Source organism: Corvus hawaiiensis, chromosome 3, assembly GCF_020740725.1.
Source record: "Corvus hawaiiensis isolate bCorHaw1 chromosome 3, bCorHaw1.pri.cur, whole genome shotgun sequence".
NCBI classification, from domain to species: domain Eukaryota; kingdom Metazoa; phylum Chordata; class Aves; order Passeriformes; family Corvidae; genus Corvus; species Corvus hawaiiensis.
The window spans coordinates 81,515,002-81,542,889 of record NC_063215.1 but is presented as its reverse complement, the minus strand read 5'-3'; the positions used below and the strand labels follow the sequence as shown (position 1 = coordinate 81,542,889).

Sequence of the window (27,888 nt, the reverse complement as noted above, 5' to 3'; positions counted from 1 at the left end):
CAGCTATTTTGAGCCTTTTCCCGTTCTGGGCAAGGCAGTTTCACTTGTATAAAACAGACGGGCAGGTGCCCTTAAATCTGTCATGAAAGGGCTCTTGGCCGACGGTGGATGGTCCGCGCCCCGCGCAGCACCTCCGCGCCGCAGCTCCGCTCCGGCCCCGCCACTGGGCGGGGGGAGACGCCCCTAGGCCCCGCCGGCTCTCGCAGTATTTGCCGGTTACCTGCAAATCGCAGACCGCCGAGTCGTGAAAGCCCGAGCGCTCCTTAACAGCGCGTAAATAATGGAGGACAGGCAGGATAAATGAGTGCGGCGCGGGGAGAGCGGACTGAGCTTCACCCTGACCGATCGGGGCGCCGAGGAGGTGAGGGGCAAGGGGGTTTGGGTGAAAAATCATCAGCTTTAAAGCACGCTTTGGAGCTGACCGTGCTCGGGGGATGGGGGCAAGGGGGTTGCCCATCCGAAGGCTTCACCAGGACACTGCCAGGGTGTGGGGAGGGCCTCCCGGCGCTGCCCGCAGGGCCCCCACCCCCGCAGTGAGGTCAAAAAAAAAGAAAAAGAAAAGCGGGAGAAAAACTCTTTATTGTTATTGTGGCTGTTCCCGGCCTCCCTGCCCGCCTCCCCGGCGGCGCTCCGCGGTGCCAGGATTTCCCTGCAGCCCGCCCTCCCCGCCCGCAGCGCCGCCGGCAGCGCCGCCTCCCCGCGGCAGCCGCTCGCCACCCGCGGCCCCGCGCCGCGCCCCCGGCACACGGGGCGCCGCCGCCCGCGCACTGACAGGCGCTCGCAGGTGCCGCGCTCGCCCCGAGTCGCGGAGGCGCGGCCCCGCTGTCCTCCCGGCTCCGCACCGGCGGGAGGGAGGCAGCTCGGGAGGGAGGAGCGGCGCGGGAGCAGCGGCAGCGCCGTAGTAAGTCGGGGAGCGGGGCGCGGAGCGGGAGGGCCGCCACCGCTGGGCTGCGCGTCCGGATCGCGGCATTGCCCCTCCTGACCTGCGGAGCGGCGGCGGGGCCGCAGTGCGCCCGCCTGGGGGGCTGGGAGGGAGGGGAGGCATTTCGGGGTAGCCAGGGGGAGTACCCATTAATGATCGTGTTTGGCTGCTCGGGAGGTTCATGCCCGAGCTATCGCTTAGAACGACTCGGGTTGTTTCTGCATCACTAAAATTCCGAGCTGAAATTCGCTCCTCTATCAGTTTAAATTTCCATTTCAGTGTATTTTGGCATACCTGATTTTAGACCCTTGCCTTGGAGACAGAAGGCATACCCAGCCTACACCCCCTCCCAAACAGGCTGCCCTTCTTTTTGTGCGGTGTGTCCCCTTTCGCCGCGTCTTCCTGCGTGGGGCTAAGAATAACCGTGCGCTTGAGTGCGCTGCTCCCTGCCCGGCTGGGACTGGGGCTGGACCGGGGGCAAGCATGGCGCTGGGGGCAGGTCAGTGCCCGGTGTGAAGCTGGTTGTCAAGCTAAGAGTTCAAGTCGGGAAGTCAAATTTGAGAATTTGGGTTGGGTTGCTGATAAAGATATGTGGGCTGTAGATTAATAAGAGGGACTTGATTTATTTTCAGTTGAAATTTAAAAGAGACCAAAATAGAGGAAGTAATTAATTTAGGACTTGCGTCACTGTAGATTGTTGCTATGTTATTAAAATAGGAAGAAGGCTTATTATGAAATGTTTAATGTTACAAATATGATCCTGGTCTCTTACTTTCCTTTAAAAAATACCTGGGGGAGGGAGGCAAGGACTCATGCATAGACCATTATTTTCAGTTACATGCTGGTTGTAAGGATGTAACATTGTTCAGGAAAATGTAGATGAAAAAAATCATGTTTAAGGTATGAAAACCTAAAGCTGAACAATTCTTTAGATACACACTACCAGAAATCTTATAATCTGCGTGCCGTGGCTCAGATGTTTAAAGGAATGACAGAGATACCAAAAAAGGCATCATGATACACAGCGCAATTCTAGAAGCAGAATTTTCTCCTTCCCTACAGAAAAGGAAAGCACATTTCTGGAAGCAAGAAGTGACAGATGTGGCAGCTCAGCAGCTGGCTAAACATAAAAGCATGTACCAGCAGGTGATTACTGTTGCAATGATTTATTTTTAAAGCGTCTTGTACTGAAAGGCTTCAGCCTTTTTTAGCATTAGCATCAAGATTTACTTGTGCTCTATGGCATGTTAAAAATAGTCTTTCAGCAGAAACGTTTAGAAAAGCAAGACAAAATTCCTATGTTCAAGGCACTCCTTGCTTTGAACATTTGTTTTGCATTACAGCATGCAAAGAAGAGGAACTGAGCAGGTTCTTTGGTCGGTAGGATAGTACTGAAGGGAATGATTTTTCCTGGCCTCAGCATAAGCCAACGGTATCTGGGAAGGAAACAATGGGGCCTATCTTCTCCTTAGATTAAAGATAATCACAGTTACTGTTCTCTGGGGAGCACCTTGTACATCCAGAGAAGTAAAAATCAGGCTGCAGAAACTACCTCTGTGGTTCTGCCTTTCCTCTGTGATTGGTAAAGCCAACCTGAATCACCAGGAGGTGGCCTGGGTGAATTTTAGAAAGGAAGGAGATGGATATCACCTGAGAGGCAGCCCAGAGCCACTCTTCCCCTGAGGCAGTGGCAGCGTGGGTCTGCACCATCCCTATTTGCTGCGGCTAAATGCCACATTGACTTGAAAGAGGCATCTAAAACTGTTCCAAATCACTTATATCAGCTTTACTGTAACCAACAAAAGTGACGGTTCATGGCAAAACATGTTTTGCTCTCGGCTTTTCATAATTAGGTAAGCTGCTTTGGTTTATAGTCTTCTAAGTTAGATGGCTTCTTATAGAAGAAATTCTGGTCCTCTGCCCAAGTTCTCAGAAATAGTTTAGGGCAGAAAAGGAAACTTGCATTAAAAAAAATTCTTTATGCCATGTAGAATTTGCCATCAGGTTCTCCTTCACTTCTTGGCAGTGAGGCTGTGTGTGTCCCAGGGGCTCAGCAATACTCTCTGACCAGTTCTTCCTCCTCTTCCTCACCCTAGTTAACAGAATTGCTGTGGATCAGGTCACCTGATGCCTGTTTGGCCTTTCATACTGATGTAAAACACTACAGGCTTTCACCCTCCTGCATGCAAATTTTACTTTTTGAAAACAAGCAAATAAAACCATGACCTTTTTTTTTTTTTTTTTTTCCTTCTTCCCTCTTATGATCACGTCAGAGTAAATATATTTTCTCAAGATCTGAACCATCTCATGGAGAACTCCTCTTCCCCAAGTGGTAAAACTGAGCTAATTGGGTGGTCTGTACCTAACAGCCCCGGTATCTCCATGGGTGCAGTGCTTACAGGGAAGGCAGTTGGCTGAAGGTGGTGTTTGTTTGTTTGTGTGATAGCAAGGTGAATTTCCCTAATAAACTTAAGTCTGAACTTAAACGAGGATGTGGGAAGAATTGTGTTCGGGTGTTGGGTGGAGGACTGTTTTTAGATGATTTCCTCTCACTACGAAGCAGACCGGTTAGTAGGCAGTGAAAGCGGCTCGCAGGTCCTAAGGGATGTGTCTGGGTGGAGCAGTGAGGGCAGATTTGAAGCACTGCCTGTAGAGCACAGGCTCTTCTGCAGAGCACAGTACATCCTGTGTGAAACAGGATGGCAGAATGAGGTGTAACTACTCAGTACAAGCTCAGGTAAAGCTCATGCTGAAGAAGAGACACACTTCTAGTGCTGTGTTAAAATAAGAAAGATTTCTGGATGACATTCAGGCAGATAAGCATTGCTTACAATATTTTACAATGTTCTGTATTTACACTCATAATTTACATTCCTAATGTTATTGAGCAAAGATGTTGATCCAGCATGGTGACTGCTGGGAAGGTGAGTCTTGGAGCAGCTGGAACTGGCTGACAAGACTAACTTCCTCATAGTTCAAGGGTTAAATCAAGACCCAGTAAAGCCTCAGGAAACTCTGCCCAGATAAAATGAGATGATTACAAGTGGACAAAGTTGGCCAGGGTGACAAGATATATTTATACCTTTACTTAGTTCCATTGATATTTGTGGAATAGTCAAATATAGAAACAAACATTTGTCTTATGGTTTTAGCACTAGTCAAGTCTACAGGAGCAGTTAGTCAATAATCTTTGTAAGCAACGGTGAGATTTTTCTTTTGAGAGGCTAGTGAACTGCTGAATATATTTTACTCCTTTTTGTGTTGTGCTTTTGTTTTTTAAAGAGGAAAGATAAGCCATTTGCAGGCTATTTGCAGGCTGAGCCTACGTCAAGTAGCACTTTTAGTGCTTAAAGCTCTGAAAATGTGAGAGTTGTTTTCAAATGCTGAAACTAAATTGTATCATCATTATCTTAGTAGCTTTTTATGCAAGACCATTTTACTGAAATGTACATTTAGCACAAGTAATTTGAATTACAGTTATCTTTGAAATTAGCAAGTTGTGCAATACTCTTAGAACTTGATGACCTAGTATCTCATGAATGCCAGGGAGCCACATTAAGGGTTTCAACTCCCACTATGTGCGGTAAAACAACAACATACAACTTAACTATGTAAATGTTGTGTTCCTGCTGTTTTTACTTGCACTGAATAATAGAAAAAAGCTCACCAAATCTGATACACTGCTTTGATTTCTATCATAAAGGTCAATGGGGAACATGTTAGATAAGAGATTAAAGGGACTGATGCTGTGAGTTTTTGTGCTGGGTCTCATTCTGAATGAGCTAAGTGAACTTTTCTGTGGTTACATGTAAACAGCTGAATGAGCTAAGTGAACTTTTCTGTGGTTACATGTAAACAGCAGCTGACCTTCTGCAGAGATAGAAGAGCTGATGACAAGCTGAGACTAGGTATGACTTGCTTAGTCAGGTCTGCAAGCTTGTTTAGGTGTATTTACATGGCAATTAATTTAAGTCATCTGTAAGAACTTCCTAAAAATAAATACTACTTCATATCTTTTCTTGGAAGATCTAAAATGTAGGGCTCAGTGTATTTTTTTTTTCTGTCCCTTTGAAATACCAGATGTTTCAAGTCCCTTTCTCACTATTTTGCTATAGAAATTTTAATGTATCTGAGGATTTGTGTTGTGCCTTAAACAAGGGAAACAGGTGTTGAGTCTTCATTCCAAATGTGGGTTTTTTTCCTATTAGAATATTAGGCACTAGCATAAAAATAGTAAATAAAAGCAAACTGTTAGTCTGAAATTTCTTTTTTTTTTCCCTGTTAACTTTTCAAGAAGTCTGTACAGTATAACGAGAAAGTCAAGCAAACCTAAAGCCTGTTATTCTGGCAAAAGCAAGTACCCGTAACTTGGCAAAAGCCTGTAGAAAATGGTGCTACATATGCATTATGGTCATGTTATTTCTCATAGTCCTCTTGCCTTACATAGTATGTGGGGTGAATTAGGTGAGAAGTAGCAAAAAGGGAGGATCTGTTCAAAATTCTGGGCTAAAGCTGAAGCTCCTGCTCTGTCATAGTCCTTTTGGGTGGTGCAGATGGTGAAGGAACCAGATAATGATTGCACAAGTAATGTAATCTTGGGATTTTCTAACTTTGTGTTCTTTGAGTTTGTAACCTTAGTGCTCTACATATGATATTTCTAATTATGGGGTTCATAATTCTCAGTGATACTCTGCAAGGAAGATCAAAGGTGCTTTGCTGCCACCACAGTCAGCATCTCTAAAGCCTTTCTGCAAAGAGGTTGTGAAACCAGCTTTCTAGCCAGCAGAGCTCTCAGTCATGATCTTCACGGACAAACCCTGATCCCTGCAAGAGTAGGAATAACAAATCTTTGGTGAAGAAGAGGCTGATGGATCTTGTTGCTTTGATAAACACTTTCTCCATTTCTCCTGTTCTAGTAAAGTTCCTTAATTTCTTTATAAGAAGGTGATAGTCTCAAGCCATCTAAGTCAGTTTATGTGTAGTAGACAGGTTTTTTGGAGTGGGTGCTTTTTCTAGTACTTGAGTACTAGTATCAAGTGATGTACAGGAACATAATGCCAGTGTTGCTGGGGACTTTTGCTCCATATTTATATTCTTGAACCTTTTTGTTTATTTTTCCTCATATTTCATTTATATTCTCAAGAAATATTGACAGCACTAACAGACTCTTCTCATTCAGAAAGCTTTTAAATTCTATGGAAAAATCAATACTTCAGTAACTTTGAACCTTAAAAATTCTTTATGATGCCAGAACAATTTTTTTAGTGTTCTTTGTTCTAATACTTCCTAAATCTAACCTTTTAAATTTTATCCATCAAGATATTTTGATCAGAAATAAGTTCCATTCTTTATTCTTTCTTATGTGTATCTCCAGTCCTACCTAAGTAAAGCCTGAATTGTGTATGTTTATATACATCTTTTTCATGAAGGCCTATGTATTTTTTAGAGAACTCTTAACTTTACCTTTTTGACTCAGTTAATATGATTCAGTGCATATTTTAATTTTGTTAAATTCTGTTTATTCATGAGATTGGGTAAATTAGATCTGAAACTCAAGCAAAGATTAGTCCAAGGTGTATGGAGTAGAGTTCTGGGTGAATGTTTTGTTTTGGTTTTTCTCTCTCCTTTGCTGTGCTGAAGATGCACACCACAAATATCCTGTCCTCAGTGTGACAGGATCTTGTTCATGGACTCATGCCACTGCTTTTAATGAAATTTTGTAGGGGAACAGCTATCAATGTTAATTTTTGGTATTTATTTTTGGATTATTTGATAAACTGTGTCTTGGGAACTAAGAGTTTGTTTGGTTAATTTTTTTTTTTTCCAGAGGATGGTTAGGTCAGTCTTCCCATGTTCAGATTTCAAATGATAGCTTAATCAGTTGGAATTCTATGAGGTCCATGCAATTTGAAGCATTAATGTGACTCATTGGTTCTTGGACAGTACATGTTTCTGTAACATCAAAGAATAAAAACAAAAACATCCCTGACACCAGAAGTTGCATATGCCACAGTGAGGGTGAAGAAAAAAGATGATGCAGGTTCTGCCTTTTGCAATGCAATGCAAAGGCCAGCCACGCCATTTCTCCCCAGCACTGTGGTCCTTGCAAAGGCACTTTTCTTTCGCTTTTCCATGATTTTTGTGTATTCATTTGGAGGATGGTATGTGGTTGTGTAGTCTTTGGCATTTCCCTCTTAAAGATGAGGCCCCTACAAATAATGTTACGGGTTAGCCCAATTTAAGGAAGGCTTGAACAGTAGGAGAGCTGCATGGTGAGTGAAAGAGGGACAAGGAAAGAATAGTGACATTAATTGTCCTGCATGTCAGATGCAGTTCACGTGTTTCTGCTCCACATACCAAAGATTACTGCTCTTCATCAAGTTCTTTGCTTGCTCATGGCTCCTATAGCAGAGGACCTTGGAATAATAACCACGGTTCATAAGAGGGTAAGATGTAATGGATCTGGGGGTCTCTTCTGCTAGGATGTTTAAACAAGACAGGAATATAGGAGTGAAGAATGGAGTAGTGTGTCCATGCATAGGCTGTATATATGGCAACAGGATTGTACTTTGCTTCAGTCCAAACAGTTGGAGTGGAAAGATGAAATATGAGGGAAGTGATGTTCACAGCAGTTACAATTCTGTTATAAACCAAGGTATTCCTTGCCCCAAAAGACACAACTGAAGAACTGTCTTCTGTGAGATTTGGTTGTTGTCATTTTATGTCTGCATAATTCTTAATATTCTAGATACCTGGCTTGTGATTAGGGCTATGATGCTACAGTAATACAATTTGTAATAATTCATTGCTCAGTAGGTCATCCTGCCTAGAAGGCAATTGTAACATCTAGTCAGTCTGATGAAAGCCTTAAATGAAACTGTTTGCTCGTTACTGTTACCATATCTGCTTTAACTTGTTTCTTATTAGTAACATACAAAGTAATCAGTGGTACACAGGAGTCCTCAAGACTGAACAGAAAATCTATTGTTAGTAACAAGGTCATGGACTGAGCAGACCAGTAATTTGTATGGCTGCTGCTCTGTTCCACATGTCACTCCCCACTTGCTTGGCATGATTTTAGTGGAAAGCAAGGCTATATTTCTTCTGGTTTTCTCTCCATGTACCTTCAGGCAGTAGGAATACCCATCAGCCTCTGAAGTATTTCAGATAAGATCCTGAGAGGTCAACAGAAAAGACAACAAAGTAATCTATATGATAGCAGTAGACTGTATAGGTCTCTTAAAAATGCATACTTCTAGTCCCAACGAAAAAAAGTTACAATAGCAAGAGTCCAAGAAGGTTATGAATCCGTAGGAGTTACTAAAGGAATTTGTGAGGACAAAAATAAAACCTGCCTCTCCAAATGGAAGTGCTGAACAATCAAGTAATTTATGCTGTGGATAGTTTTCACATTTTTGTCTGATAATGAATTTCACTGTTAGTTGCAGTAGTTATTTTACCTTGAGAGTACAACCATGACTCTACCTTGGCAGAGAAATATACGTTGTAAATAAGGTATTTTGTGGCATGGTATAATGTTTTGATTACTGCGACATGCTCTGACAGCTGTGTAGGAGGAAATGACAGAATTGTTATCTAATGAAGCAACAACAGAGAAGTTGGAAGCACTTTGACACTGCCTTTGGTATGAACAGAATCCGTTCAAGTGTAAATCTTTAAGTGTATCCAAGTAATCTCTGAAGATATAATATGCATATAACTGAAAAATCTGCAAGGAAAGAAGCAGGCTTCAATGCCACAATGAACAATCTAAACATGCAAATTAATCCTATTCCTAAATTCCAACCAATTTTCCTGCATCAAGCCCATGTAAACGTCTTTGTTCCTTGCATCTATGCATAAACCTTAATTCCTTCCCCATGTCCACTGTCCTCCATCTCTTGGTTCCACATCCCTGGTTCTTATGCAGAGGTTCTGTCACTGATCTGAATTTGGGTTGATGGTTATTCCTGTCAACTGAGTTGTTTGTGGGGAGGGAGCAATGTAAGCATGAAGGCTGTTATTTTCAATAGAGAGGATTTCAGACGATTCTAGGTGGCAGACACTAAAGCTACTGAATCTTGTAAAAATTACAGAGTTTAACACCTTAAAATTGCCTGTCCTGGTAATTCAGAACGACAGGAAAAGACACATTCCCAGGCACAAATTTTAAGGTCAGACCTAGCTTTAAAAGAACAGAAATGCCACAACCTAGCAATGTTGTGGATTTTGCTGGATTGTGTATCCACAGGAGTAAAGGGCATTATGGTACAGCTGGGGAGTAGAAATAGATAATTTTGTTTTATCTCGTTAGAGAAACAGTTTAAAACTTTCATTAAAATTCTCCCACCTCCTTCTAATCCTCCCAATAAACAAACATATACAGATGGCTGCAGAAGAGGATAGAAAATGTTGAATGGCAGTGTCAGATATTGATAAACAACTCTGAAAATAAGCCTTAAAATGGAAGCTTCCAAGACAGCTGAAGTGTGGGTGGATGTGTTAAAAAGGCATCATCTGAGAAATTGTGTGTATTCTTTCTGTAATAAAAGTAGTTATCTCCGGAAGTAGGAGCACCTGTCTGTGTGTATGTCTGTGTACATTAAAGAACCATGACTGAAATGGTACCAGATGATTTTTCAGGTGCTCTGATTCAGTGTGTTCTTTCAATCCATCTGGTGAGGTAGCTGGCAGTAGTTACTGGGCTTTCCAAATTTCAAAGTTTGTAGTTTTGAGATAAATACCCTGAGAGTACAAATGTGGTCCCAAAGTCAAGTTTTACAGCGGTAACAATATATAAGAGATATGACTTGAAAAAAAGTTACAGGTTTCAAATTCAAGAACTGTTTGAATTTTCTCTGAGTAAAAGTGAAGGAAGCCACATACAATTATTTTTAATTGTGCTTTTCTTTAAAACTGAGTATCTGTAGTTGGACATGGATTCTGCCTGGTCATGGATCTTAGATACCCTTTCTGGACAGTTGTACTTTAAAATGTTATGTTTTTCTTGCTTGTTTTGAATAGGCTAAGTTGCTGTGAATTGGGTGCTCTTCTGCTTGCACAGTGTCAAAGGAGAAACAGCTTTTAAAGCTTGCAGATCTCAAACTGTTCATGGCAATTGACAGGAAAGAATTTATTTGGTTCTCCGTGCAGGATTTGAAGTAGTGTCCAACACAGAGATCTACTTCTTTTTTTCTTTTTATTTTGTGCTGAAAGATGAGAACTTTCCAAACACAACAGTTTTGATGAGAGCTCTATTTTCATAACTTCCAGTAGATATGTCCTTTCAGCCTTCATAACCATCCTGATGGCCAAGGAAATATAATCTGTGGACAGAAAGGCTCTAAAAATTTAGTATGGCTTTCCCTGGATAAAAATGCTTTTTCCAAATATTTAATTTTTAAGAGAAATGCCATGAATTTAGGAGAAAATATTGTTCATATCTTCAACGATAAAAGTCAGAACAGACTACTGGGAACTTGTCTTATGACAAGATGTAGGCCTTTCCTGAATTGTTATCCAGTTCTGTGTCAGTATGACTCCTGGCACTGCCTGAATTGTTTGAATTAGACAACAGTAATTTCTTTAAAAAAAAAAAAATCCAAAAATTAGCAAAGATTCAATTAACAGAGAATCTACCATAAGCCTGAGTAAATTGTTCTTGCTGTTCGATAAAAGTATATTTTCTTTTGTACTTGCTTAGACTAGCTTCACTTTAGCAAACTGAAGCTACAGAGTTGGACTGGATGATCTTAAAAGTCTATTCCAACCTTAACGATTCTATGCTTCTATGAAACGTAAGTGATAATATCAGTCTTGTAGCTCCTCTGGAACTTTCTTTTGTTTTGTGATATTCTCTTAGAATTGTGGCTACAGGGACTGGACATCGTGATGGCCAAATTCAGAATTACTGGACCTTTCCTTTCAGTGCCCTCTCATGCAGCAGGGAATAGCAGTAGCCTCTTATGACTACAGTTCAAGAGGGTGAGGTTCAGCCTGGTTATCTCTTCTGACCTCTTATTGCTGTTTCTGAGCACAATCTTCCTTCCTGAAACTGTGGCCTATATGATTTAGTCTTCCATTTTAATCTTGAATGCATGACTTGGGCTGCTGTTAAAACTCTAAGTGGCTTGCTGATGTTCAGGTATCAGCCTGTGGTGGTTTAACCCGACAGGTAGCTGAACACCACACTGCTGCTTGCTCACTCCTTTCCCCACCCAGTGGGATTTGAAGACAATTGGGAGAAAAAAAGGTAAAACTCATAGGTTGAGATACAGACAGTTTAATGGGACAGAAAAGGAAGGGCTAATAATAAAAGAATTAGAATGTACAAAGCAAGGGATGCACAGTGCAATTGCTCACCACCTGCTAACCAATGCCCAGCTAATTCCTGAGCAGTGGTCCCTGGCCAGCTTTCCCCCTAGTTTATGTATTGACCATGGTGTCATATGCTATGGAATATCCCTTTGGACAGTGGGGGTCAGCTGTCCTGGCATGTCCCCTCTCAGCTTCTTGTGCTCCCCAGCCGACTCACTGCTGGGGTGGGGTGAGAAGCTGAAAAGCCAATGACTCTGTGTAAACACTGCTAAGCAACATCAAAAACATCAGTGCGTTAGCAATATTATTCTCACCCTAAATCTAAAACACAACACTGTACCAGGATAAAAATTAACTCTAACCCAGCTGAAATCAGGACACAGTTAATCAAGGTCACTCTGTCCCTCATTTTCATTATCCACCTGTTGACTTTTCCCCCTGATCCTCAGTCTTCCAGTGCAGATCATCTTAGGGTAGCTCTCGAACTGAAATGGATCAATTGAAGGCAAAGAGTTTAAAGAGCACTCACTGACAATGCAGGCTGCACATCCTGCTGAGCAGAAAGTTCACACAACTCCTTATGCCCATAGGAAAAAAGTTACAATTTCTCTGTGTGACAGTAGTCTGACTTGGGAGTGGCACTACCTTTTAGGGCCTGCAAATGGAGAGAAACGCCTATGAAATTAGGAGTGTTAAACTGCTGTGTAAGAACTCATAATTAATCTACTCTGAGATCCCAAGATCCGTAGAAAAAAGAGAATATTCTTGGTTTTCAGTGGATGTACTGGGCTGAAATAAGAGCTGCATATATTGCAAGTTGTCCTTCCATTGCAGGTGTACCAGTTTTGTATCTTGTGATCTATTAATAAAGCAAGAGTTTTGATTCTGATCTGGTTTGCAGGAGTTATAGCCTCCAATGATTACACTGATTTAATTACTGTTGAAAGAGAAAAAGAGAAAAGATGTAAACTACTGACTTAAAAAGTTATCTTAGTTGTTTTTAAAGCTATCAGCAAAGTGTTGGACCCAGGAGCAAATGGCTGCTTCCAGATACATAGCAAATTACAGAATTTCAGTGGAAAGCTCAAGAAGAATATATTGGTGTCTGAAAAAAACAAGTGAAAAAATTTTCTGTATCTTCTGCATAAGAAAAGTGACTAGCAAGAGATGTTAAGGGACTTTTATTATTTATTAGCCTTAATCAAGTTCTAAAACAGCACTCTGTTGGATAATAAGTCACTGGGAATATAATAGTCCAAATGCAAGTCAAATTAAGAGTCTCTGAATTTTTCAGGTAGTCACAATTTTTTATTTTTAAAATTGAGATTTTGCTTTAAGACGCAATGCTCTTTCAGCCTGTCTTGGCACCCTGAGTGAAATTGTCTGCCTTGTTTCATACAGTCTGAAATACTCACTTTGGGAGGTGTGAACTCAATCAGCAGCCATTAACCTGGGAACCTGGTGACTCTTAAAAGTTAACTGTTTTCCTGCAAGCTGCTAATGTGTTGTATTTGGAGAGTTTTAGTTTACTGACTAGGTGCAGATTTTTTTTTTCTTTTCATTGTTGTTTGTGCCTTTTTCCTCTTCCCATGCTAAATTGTCTCTGCCTTCCCACTTTCTCTTCTCAAGTGAATGGGTTATGGTCTTTTCAGAAACAGCAAAAGTTTAACAGCAGTATCTGTGGCTGGGTTTTTAATATATTTAATTTGAATTATTGTAGGATGAACCCTATTTAGTGTTGTGTTTTGAGAGAACAAACAAAACAACAACAAAACCCTCTTTTCCTCAAGGATGTGGTTTAAGAAGCCTGTGACTATAGCAATAGGGGTGTTGCTGAACTACTTTTAACACTGATCTCATAGCTGTTGCTGAACTATATAATACTTTCCTCCAGTAAAGATATCCTTGAGCTGCAAGGAAGAAGCCTGGTATGCTGCCCTCTGCTTCTGCAGCCAGAAGGAGCATACCTCTCTGGTGAATCCCGGTAGCATCCATGTACAGAGGGAAAGAAGGAATGCCACTTGGGTAATATCTTTCTTTTAGAACTTACTGTACATGTCTTTTCCTGAGACTGTGTTTCAGAGTGTTTTGGTTATGGTATTTCTATTCCTTCCCAAGGGAGCTATTTCCAGAGAGTTTGTGGAACAGGCCCTACATTATCCATTAATTTCTTCTGGTCCAGTACTGAAGCAGCAACACTGAGAGGTTGATGCCCTACTCGGATGCAAGTTCTCTCTTAAATTTCTTGAGCGTACTGTCTCTGCTCTTGTGTAATTCAGGGAGATAAAGTTTGTTCCTTCCCTGTGTTTCTACAGAGACTATCTCCATTAAAAGAACTGTACGGACAAGAGAAGAGAGCCCCACACTGTGCCTTAAATTAATCCCGATGCATAGTTACAGTATATATTGTGGGGGTTTTTTGCTGGATATGATTTGGATTTGCACTCAGGACAAGGAAATTGACCTCAGTTTCTCTTCCTTTGCCTACACTAAGAAAATCAGGAATACCTGTCTGCTTACTTAGGTGGCTTGGTTTCTGACCATCTTTACATTGGTTCTGTTTTCTGAGTTGGTGTTGTGGTGTTTGTTGTGTTGTTGTGTTTTATTTTGCTTGATTTCCCTTCCCCCCCCAGTAGAAGTTTTGTCAGCGTGATAGGTGTGTGTCCTGGACTCTACAACATGTCATCTTTCCTTAAATTTTTGAAGGATGGTAAATCACACTAAGCAACGTAGTGCTTAAATTTTGACTCCCTGAAGCTTGCAAAGAGCCATCAGAAATTTGCTTTAAATAGCCTGCAGTAAAGGTAGAATTTCATCTTACCTACTTATTAGAGGATAAGTAAATAAATAAGTAAATAAATATGCCCTTCACACAAGAAAGTAGGTCCCAGAATTATATTCTTGTATTTTTTTGGCTACACGCCACTGCTTTCCCTACCAGTTGTGTGAATTGGTACATGAAGGACTTGCAGCATGTGGTAACAGCTGGTTCTTGGTCAATACCAAGGTGCATCCATGCCCAAAGGGATTGCTGCACCTCACTTCTGTGCTTCTAGAGTTGTATAAACAAGACAAACAGAGCTGTAACAGTCCAGCTGCAAGTGTGTCAATGTAATATAATGCCTTGGTATGTGTGCTCTGTTTCAGAACCAGCTTGTCTCAACTCTGAGGTAATTACTGCAACCTGGACAAAGCATAGGCTCAGTACACTTAGCTGGTGTTGGTTTAGTCAGACCTAAACATAATTTTTGCCTTGTGCAACACTTTGCTTCTCCTACTTGTCCTCCCCCAGGACTCTGTATCATGTGAGGGGCAAAAGAGTGAGATTACTAAAGAGTGATCTTAGGCATTACTAAAAAGACAGATGGTTGTTAAATTTGGGTTGAATTTGGCTGTCAGACACCTGGTATATGTCTCCTCAGTATCCTGAGAGTGGAATGCCAGTGCCGATCAGTCTTAAATCTATGGGCAGTAGTTTTGACAATGGATTATATATTTAATGGTCCGTTTCAGAATCTCTCTCCCCTTTGATCTCCCTTGTTGGGAGCACCATAAGGCACACAGTAACTGGTGCTGAGGAGCACGTTTAGCAGTTACTCAGCTTTTGTAAAGGAGTGAAAGGGACCTGCAAATGTAGGCTCCTACCTCTGCTTCTGAGGTAGGAGGGAGGGAGGGAAAGGAGTGGTCTTGTTGACTTGATGATCTTAAAGGTCTTTTCCAACCTAAAAGATTCTCTGATTCTATCTGGACTGTGAGGGCTGCAGAGAGGTGCAGCTGGGTGTGGGCATCTGTTACATAATGTCTAGCCTAGTTTCTGTCGAAATATCTGATTAATTTTGGGGTTTTCATTAATGTGGGTTTTGGAACAAATTAAATGTGACCGAGGTCCCAACAAGGATCTGAAATCTGTTTTCTGCTGAAGAACTCTTTATACAAATGAACACCAATTGCATCATTAAGCACACGCTTCACTGGGGCTGCCCAGCAGGACAGAACAGTGAGACAGAACTTGCCTCACGCAGTGCTTTTCTTATAAGGTGAGAGCCACTTAAGACAAACTCGTGCTTTGGCTCATTTGTGTGGTTTTTTACAGCTTTTTTGGGGAGGAGGTAGTTGTTTTACGGCAGTCTGAGTTTGGTGTGATCCTCTTCAAAAGGTGCTTGTATCTTGCGTTTCTCTAGATACTAACTAGCAAGCAGATATTTCCCTCCCTCTCCCTAGGCATCCTCCCAAGGATTTGCAGTTTTAAAGGTGTGTGAGAGGGTTTGTTCGGGTAGAACTCATCATAAAAAGTTGTAGCTTGTTTCTCGCAACAAAGGCAAGTTGTTGTTTTGGTTGGTGTTATGCCACTGTGTTTGTCAGTGTCGATTTATGTCAGGCTTTAAATAGGATACTCTGCAATGAGTTTGTTTTCTGGTAGTTTGTAATCCTTTCAGGCCAGCTAACATTAACGAGCGGCTGCATTGCTGTGGCTGGCTTTCTTTTGATCATGCACAGCCCTAGTCAGGAAATGGGTGAGGAGCATGAGTCATGATTACATTACCCTAATGTGACTGCCCACTAGAAGTTTTCTTTTTGCCGCCAATACGCCTTCCCTTGACACTACTTCTGAAAACAAAATGTCCATTTTGGAGCACTTTGAAATATTGACCTTTGAACAGAGAGATTTATGTTCCCTTGCAGTCTCGAGGCAAAGCTCTTAAGCAGGAGCCCCTGCAGAGTGCAGAGAGAAAACGAACGTCTGCAAAGTGCTTTTCCAGAAGTTTGCAAAGACAGGACTTGACTTGCAGTACACTGGGTCTGCTTGGGCTCACGGGATACAACACGCTTCCCTGACCATTTGCTTATTCTGTCATGTTGCCTGCACATGCAAGCTCCAAGTCCAGTCTTCTCTTACACATGGGCTGTCATCTCATTCACCATTTGGCTTAAGCTTTGTCTTAGATATGTACTTATCTTTTGAAATATGGCTACAGTAATGGGAAGATAGTGCTGAGTGCTGGCTGAGGTAAACCCTGAGTGTTGAGAAGGTGGCTTTAGTGGGATTTGAGACAGCAGTATTTTGGACAGTTTAATTAAATACGTGGGATTTAGAGTTTGAAAGAAATATCAGCTGCTAATCAGTAAACTAGCTTTAGCACCGAATTGCCACTGTGCACTCTGAATATTCAGACAGTACACCTCTGTACAAGTGCTGAGTGTATTAATTTCTTTCAAATTAAACTCATTAACTCTGTCAGGTTTTAAGAGCAGTATGTGAAATATGACTATTGGCACAAAGAGTGAATGCACCCTGATACTACTTGATATATTCTAGAAAAAAATAAGTCTGATCCATTGAGTACAAGCAACTCAAGCTGACACAACCAAATGTCTCAGGAGGAAGTGGGGACCCCTGCACTACTGTCCAGTGTGTGGCATCCCTGTCAGCTGGGGCATGTTGCAGGTGTCACTGACATGCTGCAGAGCAGCACCACAATATGACATGTCTTCCAGTTGTCACTTATTCTTCCAGATTCTTACCTCTGCTCAAATAGTCCCTTCAAATAGTAGAGTTGTTTTGTTAGAACTAGAGTATAAACTCACAGTAAAGATGTAATTTCTGTTTTTTGCCTTTTGTTTCATATAAGGGTGATAAGCCAGTTACTTTAGCTGACATGGACTTGTTATTGTACTAACAATATACTTAAAACTGAATATAGATTACAAAATTTTAGAAGCCCTATTTACTCTATGATTTCAGCCCCACTCCTTAAAGAGGGCATGAGTTGGACCAAAAAGTAATTCAGTGAGGATTTTTTTTTTAATCTATTGAAGCATTTCCTTTCTTCCACCTACTCCAACCCCATCAACTTGGATCTCATCTTGATGACCATTTAACTCTCTGAAGGAGGCAGAACTGCAACAGAGCAGAAGATTCATCCTTTTTCTATGTAATACAAAAAATAAGTCCTGTGTAACTGTAGATTTTTCTGTATCTTTATATATCTACTTCATTGTTACTCTTTGCATATACAAGGTTCTCTGGCTTTCAAGTTTATTTTAAAACTAGTTTATCAGCCACTTAAAGATGGTCAATACTTACTTAAAGCAAAACACTCTGAAAAATGAATAATAGAACTGGTGATTATGATATGCCTATGTCACTTGTGTTTTTCAAGGAGATGATAAGGAGTATTTGACTTAAAAATGAAGCATATTTGAGAATTGGAGGTCGGGAGTTCAGGATAGGGTTTTGCGGGTTTGGTGGTTGGGGTTTTTTTTACTGAAACCTTGCAGGATCCTTGTGTTTTAGATTGCCTTTTGTCAGCAGCTAGCAGTTAAAGAAATTTTAAGCTAAGAGTCTTTTCCAAAAATAGTATTAATATCTTAACTATAGTTAGAAAACCTTAATTTCAGTATGACAGCAGTCTTGGGAACCCAAAGGCAGAAACAAGTGGAGCTACAAAGCCATTTTTGCATCAGAGGTGTGTAAAGTCGAGATGTAATTCCATGGACATTTTTCCTTGCAGAAGAGATGGTTAAGGATTGGCCATCCCTTCTGCCAGAACTCCTTGCTTTCTAAGAGTGATGTCTCAAGAGACAGCTTAGCTATTTAAATTACTTTTTACAGGTGAAAGTAGCAGTCTCACTCCAAGCCTTGTGGTTTTACACCCCTTTCCTAGTTAGTTTTCACCTTGTTGTGTGCTGAACTGGCCTGTAAGGGGTCAAGTGTGTGCACACAGTAGGGGGGAAGGAGAGAATGCCTTTCTGACAGCAAGTTATATTGAGCTTGAACTCTCTTGAAGCATTGCCATCGGGCAGCTGCAGCTGTTGCTAAGCCTGTCCTGTAAACTGAGTCAGTGGAGAGAACTGCGGCTGTGACCAGTTTGAAGTGTGATTTGTAGGTCCATCTGCCTGCGGAGTGTACAGGGAACTGCGGTGCAGAACCAGGAACCAGCAACGAGGAGTGAGGAATCCAAGGTGGGAACTTCTTAAACCAGGCTTTGAGAGCAGAGTTGGGCTGAGGAACTACACCCTCTGTGTCAAAAGAGAAAGCCATCTATGCTAACCTGCTCCGAATTACAAAGGGTGTGGAGTGTGGATTCATAATCCATTTAAACTGATCTGAGTGCTGGCTGACATCAAAAGGGGCAGTTGAGATTTCAAACGTAGCAGTTTGCCAGGCTTTTAGATGGCACACCATCAGCTCAGGTTGTAGGGGGGTTTTTTTTGTCCCATTTCATGTTTTTCCCTAGGGCCGAAGAGAACTGATGGACAAGTTTTTAAGCCTGTCCATCTTGTGGCTTATGGGTTTATGGTTCCCAGCTATTTGCTCACCTGGTGTGTGACTTTGTAGGATGAGATGTGTGACTGTGCTTCAGAGTGCAGCCTGTCTGGTGTAGCATAACCTCACCTTGGCTGGCTGCGTTAGTTAACGTGCTGCACTTTGTGCTGACATGTACCTCTGCCTAAATCTGCACGGACTTGTACTCTCCCAGTTTTTGGAAGCCAATGAACTATATGGCATTAAATCTGTATATATGAATGTACCAGCCAGCAAAGCTAAGGAGAAGGTAAGAAAGAGGGACCTGTTTCAGTCCATGGAGCTGAACAACAGAATACAGTGAGCTCATTAAATCCCTGTCTCTGGAGAAGAGGAGAAAAGAAAGGAAGGTTTTTATTGTTCTAGGAAAGATGCTAACTTTTCAAAGCTGAAAGCAAGCTGTGATTCAAACCTGTTGAAAGGTGAAAAAAATTGCTTGATAAAAAAGAGGGAATTATTTAAGATATTCTAATGAGTGGTCATAATAAGTACAGTTGCAAAAAACAGACTGTGCAAGGCATTTAATTTCATATTGCATCACAACCAGATTTTTAAAATGTTAGTCCTACAGTGTCAACAAAGCATGTATTAAAAACATTTAGAATCTCAGAGTAGAGCATCAAAGAGGGATGTACTTCTACTGAAACAATGCAGAGATCTATTTATACAGTATGGGCTGCATACTATTTTTAGGAGCATCTTGCAAATAAGTACAAAATTGTTGTGCAAATTTACAGGTGATGAATATTGGTGAGGAAGTATATTGGTGAGGGAGATGGAGAAAGCTCAACTGATTTATTGATTCACAACTTCGGCACATTGAAATAAAATGTTTCTCTCTCTTTCTGAAGTATGGCATTGCTTTTTACCCTCTAAAATATAAATCCAGTTTATTTGCTGGAGAATGATAATGAAGGTTTCTGGTTGATAAAGGGCATTTGTAATCTCAGACTGATAAAGAACAAAATAATTGGAGACTGAGGCCAGTTGCTCATATTAGACCTTTTTTCTTCTTCCCCCCAAACCAGGTTTGCTCTCCTTTGTTTCTTTTTCTTACAAGCTAAACTAAAAACTCTTAAATAACTACTTCATTTCAATATAAACCACAAGTACTTTAATGGTTTAAAATTAATTGAAAGTGTTCCCTAGTCAACATAATTTACTTCAGCTCGATCTGTTTGTAAAGGCAGGGTGACAAGATTTAAAGTAGTCAACAATTAAAAATTATTTCAAGAACTTGTTTTTTCTTTGTTTGTGAACCTAGGTTTTAGAGAGGCAGGAAAAAAGAGGAGGGTGCTGGAGAAATGGAAGATCTGGAGAGAAAGACACTCTCCTTCTCTGTGCTTACACTTAGTGGCAATTAACACTTCAAGTGGACAGCTCACAGCTAGTGTACTAATTGTCTTTGATTTATGTGGAAAAAAGTGGTTTGTAGCAACAGAAATTAAAATGTATCCTTATGTGACTTTTTGCCCTTTTTTTTTTTTTAATTATTTCTCCACAGCTAGAATACATAAAGTAATTAATTGTATTAATCAGCACCCAGATTGGAACAGGAAAGACTTTAGGTGCATATTCTCTGATAACTGTCGTCTGTGACGTAAATTAATGTATGTAGTCTGCATGTATGGGGAATTTTAAGAGAAGGGTGGACAACCTTCACAGCTAGCACATGGCATCTCTGTCTTTTCAGGACAATGCAGAAATGAATCAACTCCACTATAGGGTCAGGTCCTCTCTTGACCTGTGCTTCTGTAGCTGTGGGAATGGTTTGGGATTTTTTTTTCCTTCATTTTCTGAAAAGTGTATGTGATAACACAGTGAAATAAGTTAAGATTTGATCTAGGAGAGTCAGTGGACTGCAGTTAAGAAAATTAGCTGAAGTGCATTTAGCCTGATTGTTTTTATAAAGTAACTGAATTCTGTAACTTTAATCAGGAAGGTGCAAATTCTTTGATGAAAGGAGAAGCAAAGGAGACAAGGACTTCTAACCTGATCAAGGGAAGTTGACTTTAACACAGATGACTTCAAAGGCTGTGCCTCTTATAAACAATGTAAATTTAGATAAACAATCTGGAGGGAGAAGTGTTAGCACCTGATGTGGTTAAAGCTACTTAGAAGGTGGTGGCTTTATAAGCGGAGAGCTGGTGGCCTGGTGTAGAAGTGGACAGATTGGTGGCCTCTTGTCTTCAGAGTCTGATGGTTGATAAGGACACCTAAGTCCCCAGGAACACAAGAGGTAAGCTCTGTGGTGCATCATCTGATGCTTTCTTCTACCTGAGGACTTGGGAAGCTAGGAGTGTGTTTTACTAGCATTCAGGAATTGTGACTGCATGGCTTCAGGCCCCTGTTATAAAACCAGTAAAAATGTGTTTTACGCTTGATGTTGTCTCAGACATAGTGAAAGTAACAGCATTCACAAGGATGTTCTTAACAGTTTATTTGTACTGCTGAAAGCTACTGGTAGCTAAAACCTAAAATGAAAGTTACTGGTAGCTAAAATGAAGGCCTAAAGCCTAATTCTTCTATGCTTGCAGATACTTCATAATGTAGAAAAGTTGCAGCTGCTTGTTGTGTAGTTTGTGTCTGTCTTTTGCCATGTTACTGTGTTTTTATTTGGATATTTAGCTAACGTACAGACTCAGTTTTCTCTTACTGACTTGCTCTGCAAGGTAATCCAATGATATTTTAAATTATGCTTTGGAAAGGTCTTTCTCTGAATTTCATGTGCTTCTAGTCAGTGATCTGTAAGGCAGAGCCTTTGCAAGGGATTGCCCTGTAGAAAGCTATAGGCTTCCCAGCACACACAGTTGCTTCTGGCTTTGCTCTGTGGAAATGTGGTTTTCTTCCTATAATTTTTTTGCTTAAGGATCTAGGTCTCTTAGGATATTTGCACAAATAAAAGTTTGCACCTTGACCCTTATTTGTCTCTAGCTTTGCAAGCTTAGCTGTTGAGATATTTGCTGATATTCTGTCCTTTTATAATGGACTGTGGAATAAGCTAAGGCATCCATGGAAGACTTTGAGCTGTGTGGAAGGTGATGACTGCTGAGTGGACAGAAGGCAGATTGAGAAGTACCTCTAAAAATATTAGTCTTTGTTACCGAGCAAAACACTTAGATGAGAATGTGAAGTGATAGGAATGAAAATGAGCAAGTGCTACAGCCAAACGAAAACTTTAATTTTTGCTGGGCTGAAATTTCTCTGGTTTGGCTCATGTTTGGATCTTGTTAGGAGAGGGATATCTTTTCAACTGGAATAAAAACCCTTTCATGTTGTTTTTCTCTTAAATTAAGGTCTTTCACTGTAGGGTGGCAGTCCAGGATTGTAGACTTCTGGTTTTCTGGTAACTTCTCATTCAGCCTTCCAATCACTTAGTTACTGAGCTGAAATTAGTCAAAACAGAGACTCTTTTAGCAGTAAGATCAGAAAAAGGTCTCATTTTAAGGCAAGGCGAAATTTACTGTGTGACCTGATATCAAGATTGCAGTGTGTTGCGTCCCTTCTCTTAGCCCACGTGTACTTGGGATTCCATTAAATCTTGTTGAGTGCAGGGAGTGTGTTAAGATTCTTGTGAAAATTTTGTGGACTAATTTTTTAGTTTTCTAGGATTTGAGCTGGAGGCTTAGTGTCATTAGGCTTTTCTTCATTTGCCAAAGTTGGATTTATATATTTTTTTCTTACCAAAAGAACTTCTTTATATATGTATATATGTGTGTGTGCGTATATGTATATATACTATATGTTATATATTGATATGGGTTCTTCCTTATTTATTTGTAAATTAAGTATGAATAAAAATAGTGGTTTAGGCTTAGTGAATATTTCCAGATTTATTTGCTTGAAGTAGCTTAAAATCTGTACTCCTTTAGGCAGCAGTTGACAAAGAAGATAGGTATGCAGAAACCAAATACAGTTGCTCCAAAGCTATGTTATGTTGTACATGGAAGGCCTGACCATTGAGAAGGGAGCCCTTTTACTTAAAAGGTGTAATTTGCAGATTTCCAATACTGTGGGTACTGATATCTGCAGTAAGAGTAGCCTTTGTTTTCAGTAGAGAAAATGGTGCTTGCACTAAGCATGTAATTGTGAAATTTCTTCTCCTCAAATGTAAAGCCTTTTGCACTGACCAAATGGAAGGCAAGGCCTTCACAATTAAAGGGACTGCTGTAGAGAGAGGGCTTGTAATTCTTGATAGTGGTGTCTCTTGCAGCATCCTCTCGGGTAGTGTGGTTTTACACTGCCCCTTACTGGGGCTCTCTCGTAGTGCAAGAACTAAAGGAGATCTGGGTGTCCAAGTTTGTGCTGCATCCAGAGTTTTTGTATTTTTCCCCCCTGAGCTATGAGCTAAATAAAATACAGTGCTTTTCTGGTGTTTCAAAATGGCCTATTTATACTAAAAGTTATTTTATATTTTCTTTTTAGTATTTCCTGATGTTCAGATGTTCCATTGTTTCCTTCAGGTTTTTTCTAAACCTCCCTGTGGAGTTTAGTGATAATGGTTTTTGATACACATCGGAACTGGTGGAAGCCATGAAAGCTTTGAATGAACTGGCATTTGTCTTTCATTTTTAAACTAGTGACCAACAGGTGTGACTTTGAACCACGTTGTCATTACATAGCCATTCATTCAAATTAAAAGACCTGAAAGACTGAGAAATTAGAATCAGAGAGAATTTGACCTGTTTTTTCTGGGAAGTGAGATAGAGCTGACTCCACTAGATAAACATAAAAAACCTCACCGTTCGTCTTTTTTTGATAATAGTCTTCTCTGTAGAGTTGAGGACATTTTGTTTTGTTAAATGGGTTGCTTGGGCAGAATGATAAACGGGGAGAAACAGTGCAGTGATTTTCAGAATTTAAAATCGTTAGGTTGATTTTACTAATCAATTCAGTTCCTGTCGTAGGGGCACGCGTAGAGATCTTAGGAGTTACTTTTCTATCTTGCAGTACTGACATGGAGTAAATGGAACATGAATCTCCTACTAAACTGTAGATCCTAATGAATTTCCATTTTGTTGTGTAGAAGGAAGCTTTGACGTGGTTTTAATTGATTGATGTGATCAACTGTGTTTTCAAAATTGATCTTAAAAATCATAAAATACCCTCATAAATTATTGAACATTGAGCTTATTTTGTATTTCAACTTTCAACTGTTTACATCTGATGTATTTTGCGGGGGAGGGCTTTTCAACATTATCAAAGTGCAGTAGATACCTGGTGGGAATCAAAAAACCAAAGCACTGACCTGGCTAGACTCCCAGCTCCCCTTGTGATGCACAGTTAAGTACCCCACTGCAGGAACTAATTACTGCGGTTAAAGGATTTGTTAAAATGCTTAAATTCTTCTTGACAACCTGGGTGTGTAGGCATACAGTGCTAAGTTTTAAACCTGGTGATTCTTACTGAGCTTAAATTGGTGAAGGAAAAAACCTGCCAGGGCATAGATAAAAGGCAGCAAAAGTAGCCTTTGTTACAGACAGCTTCCCTCCACATATGGTATAGAACAGTCTTTTTGTATAAAAGCTGAAATCTCCTTTACACAGTGAGGGTGGTGATGGACAAAGAGTGATGGATTTGTAGCTGAGTATTCTGATGAGAAGGGGTGGTCTGTGGTGCATGGACTTACTAGAAGAAAGTATAAAAATGTCCAGGAGAAAAAAAGCATTTATTCTGAGATTGTCCAAGGGTTAGGAACTGGCACTGTAAGGAAGAAATACACCATTAAAGTATTAACAAAGAGTGTTTTTCAATAGATAGTTGACTTAATAGCCTGTTAGCCCTTGTTAGCTCTATTAGGCCTTTCAAAGACCACATTCCAGTAGGACAACATGGTTTGCAAAAACTGTTTCAATTGGCTGCACAGAGCAACTCTGAATCACTGTGGCCTCATGGTCTGCATAATTCATGATCTAGTCTATAGCTGCTATGAAGAATTCATGTAGACTAAAGAATGTAGTCACAAGAATCAATCTCCTCTAAGGCACGTGCATTTGGATGTTCCTAACAAATTGAAAAACCTGGACCGGCTCCTTTTTCTAGTTCCTAAAACTATCCTTGTAAATGGGCACAATTATTGGAAATGTTATTGGTTACAGTTTGTGAGTGTTCCAGCACTAATTGGAAGTATCTGAATACTAATCTAATTATCCAGTTATCTAATTCAAGAGAGTCTACTCCATATCCAAAAAGGTTTCCTGAATGACTCTGTCAGTCTTCCTGGATCTACCAAAAAACTTAATGCTGTTGAATGTTATAAATGTGTTTCTGCATGTGGTCTCAAAGGTCAGCATTTTGAATGCCAGAATAAGGAGAAGAAAGATTGAGATGGTGATATTTATCAAATGAATTGTGCTCAGCAACTGTGTCTAAAAAACTCTGACTTCAAAAAAAGCTATGAAGTCAGAGAAAGGTTAGCTAGCCTTGTTAATCTGAACTCTTTTATCCTGCCTAATGAAGGGAAGCAACATCATAAAGCTAATCTCCAGGCTGGAACTGTCAGTACCAGTACTAATTTTGGGGTTTGGTAAAAACAAGACTGAACGAACCATGAGAAATACATTAATGATAACCTGATTTTGTATCCCATGCAGGTTTTCTCAAGTTGTGGAAGTAGCAGGGCATTTGGTTGCTAACTTGACCCCAAAACTTGTGCTCCACCTTGCAAAGAGCTGACGTGGGAGACGTTTACCTTCACATACTCCACAGTTCTCTGTATCAGAAGAAAAAGACTTTGTGTGCAAGAGTGGTTCAAGATGACAATGTAACGTTGCTAACACTGAAGGTCTCCTGAGAAGAACTGGCTTTGTAAGAGGCTTCTCCTTCCCTCACTTTTTTTTTTTTTTTAATAACTACTTCTCTCAGAAACTACAAGCAAGATGCCAGCCAAGACACCCATCTACTTGAAAGCTGCTAACAATAAGAAAGGGAAGAAATTCAAACTAAGGGATATCTTATCTCCTGATATGATCAGCCCTCCACTTGGAGATTTTCGCCACACCATACACATCGGAAAAGAGGGACAGCATGATGTTTTCGGAGATATCTCATTTTTGCAAGGTAACTACGAGCTATTGCCTGGAAATGAAGGTAAAACCAGAGTTAGCCAGTCTGGTATCCATAGTGAATTCTTAAGGGCAAACAGCACTTCCGAATCCATGTTTACAGAAACTCCATCACCAGTGCTCAAAAATGCTATTTCCCTTCCTGCCATTGGGGGTTCTCAAGCCCTTACATTGCCTTTATTGTCACCAGTGACATTTAATTCAAAGCAAGAATCCATCAGGTCATCAAGACATCCTAGGCTTAGCTGTGAGCCAGTAATAGAAGAAAAACTGCAGGAGAAAGGTAAAGAGATGGAGGATGAAGAAATGTACAAAGATGACATATGGGAGCAAAATGGTTCTTCTTCACATTTTACTAACGGTAGCGACAGCCACTCATCCAGCTTTTCTGAACGATGCACTGATTGGCAAACAGTTGATTTATTGGATGACAGTCGGCTTTCGTGTGAACTAACCAAGACAAAGACTAAGTCAGAAGAATCCCTTTCAGATCTTGCAGGCTCTCTTCTCTCATTGCAACTTGACTTGGGGCCCTCACTTTTGGATGAGGTCCTCAATGTAATGGACAAGAACAAATCTTAGAACTGGTACTCCATTGCTTCTTTATAAGTGATTCACTTAAACAAAAACAAACAAAAGACCACAGTTCAAAAGCAGACACTTAAAAATCAGCTGTTTTTGCAGTTGTTTGATGGGTTTTCTAAAAATATTCTTAAAATACTATTTTTTTACCTATTGTTTTTCATGATTTTTATTACACTAAATTCTCATATCAGGAAGGTAAATTTTAATAACAATTTTCAGCAAATATAAAATGTTTTTAAGTACCAGTATTAATGATCAGAAACTTAAGAAACAGCATTTGAGGATGATACTGATTGTGGCATTTGGTTAGTTCACTTCTACAGGCTTCTGAATATGTGAGAATCTCTTAATGTCAGAAAGGAGGCTGATATTAATTATTCACTTTTATAAATTATTACAATATCACTTTATGTATAGGCCTCTTTCTAGAACCTTGTGTTTGAGGGTTTTATAGTGTTTATCTTCATTTTCCATAGTACCATTTCTGTTATAAATTCACCATAACTATTTTCTTGGTCTTATACTACCACTCTGAATTCAGATGTGAACAGTTTGAAGGCTTTTTCAGCTTGAATACCTGGTCCAAAGTCTCAGCTGGTTTAAATGAGTATGCACAAATTTACACAAGTTGAGGCTTGGGCCTGATGTTGTATATGAAATGTTATGTTGTAAACAGGTGACACATGCAAGATATTATGGTTAAATTATTTTAAAAGTTGAAATATATTTTCTGTGTGCATATTGGCTTTTTACTGCAGAGCCTACACATACAGTATCTCATCAAAATAGTTGCTTGGCATTATTGGTGCTCTTCTGAAAATTGTATATTTGTGTGTTTGAGGAGAAATATGTATTAATAGTCCTTGCTTTTTTTCTTCATTTATTTCCACAACATGCTTAAACTTGCAACTGATTGTTTTAATTTTTGAAGAAGGCACTGGTTATTCACAACGCTAGTGATGTGTGCAGCAACAACCAATGTTTGCGAAATGTGGATCCTTCAATACAGTACCTACATGGATTGCATAAATACCTTGTGCAATACAATAAAAAACCCTTTAAATTGCTATGTCTTTGTGATTCACTACACAGCCTCATCAAAACACAAAGTTTTCTTTTCTCCTATAAGGAAACAGACTAGTTGCAGAAATATGAGACTAAGGGGCAAATCAATTCTAACTTAATTCAGTTGATTTCTCCAGTTTAGTTCCAGAGGTTTTAAGGGCAAACTCCAAGCAGATAGGACCCTCTGGGCTATATATACTGGTTTAAAGTAAGGGTAAATAGGAGAGTAATACTTTGGGCCCAGTGAAGTTAGTGGCAGAGTTCCAGCAGCTTTCACTGAAGTCTTTAGGTAAAATCCCACCACACTTTGTAGACAGTTCTTCATTAGATAACCATATTTATCTGTATCGTCCTACAAGAACATGTAAGTCATGGATTATTTAGTACATATTATATTTATCCTTAAAATTTCTAGGGCATCAATGCCAAATAATAATGTTCCTTCAGCATGTTTTTGGAACACAATCTTTACCCCTGTTAAACACATCTATTATTGTAGCTGCATGTCTCATTAATGCACAGTCTCCCATATTATTCCTGAAAGTGAGGAAATGAGATGTAGAATGCCCAAGAACTGTGTTTATTTTTAAGATAATGTTTAATTGCCTTCAACTTCATATTCTGTGTGT

General features: G+C 40.1%; 1 protein-coding gene across 3 annotated transcripts; it reads left to right on the top strand.

The window, feature by feature from the left end:
* The first annotated feature begins 268 nt into the window (after positions 1–268).
* On the top strand, positions 269–27,261 carry CDC42EP3 (CDC42 effector protein 3). 3 transcript variants are annotated; one of them, XM_048298819.1, is made up of 2 exons: positions 269–361; positions 25,139–27,261. In XM_048298819.1, exon 2 carries the CDS (start codon positions 25,424–25,426, stop codon positions 26,189–26,191), a length of 768 nt encoding a protein of 255 aa, XP_048154776.1. In that variant the 5' UTR covers positions 269–361; positions 25,139–25,423; the 3' UTR covers positions 26,192–27,261. The 3 variants fall into 3 exon arrangements, with proteins under 3 accessions (XP_048154776.1, XP_048154774.1, XP_048154777.1); XM_048298817.1 differs by lacking the exon at positions 269–361 and adding an exon at positions 741–901; XM_048298820.1 differs by lacking the exon at positions 269–361 and adding an exon at positions 23,035–23,135.
* Positions 27,262–27,888: the final 627 nt, after the last annotated feature.

Coding starts and splice junctions, on each gene's coding strand:
- CDC42EP3 (XM_048298819.1), top strand. CDS start 25,424: ATGCCAGCCAAGACACCCATCTACTTGAAAGCTGCTAACAATAAGAAA.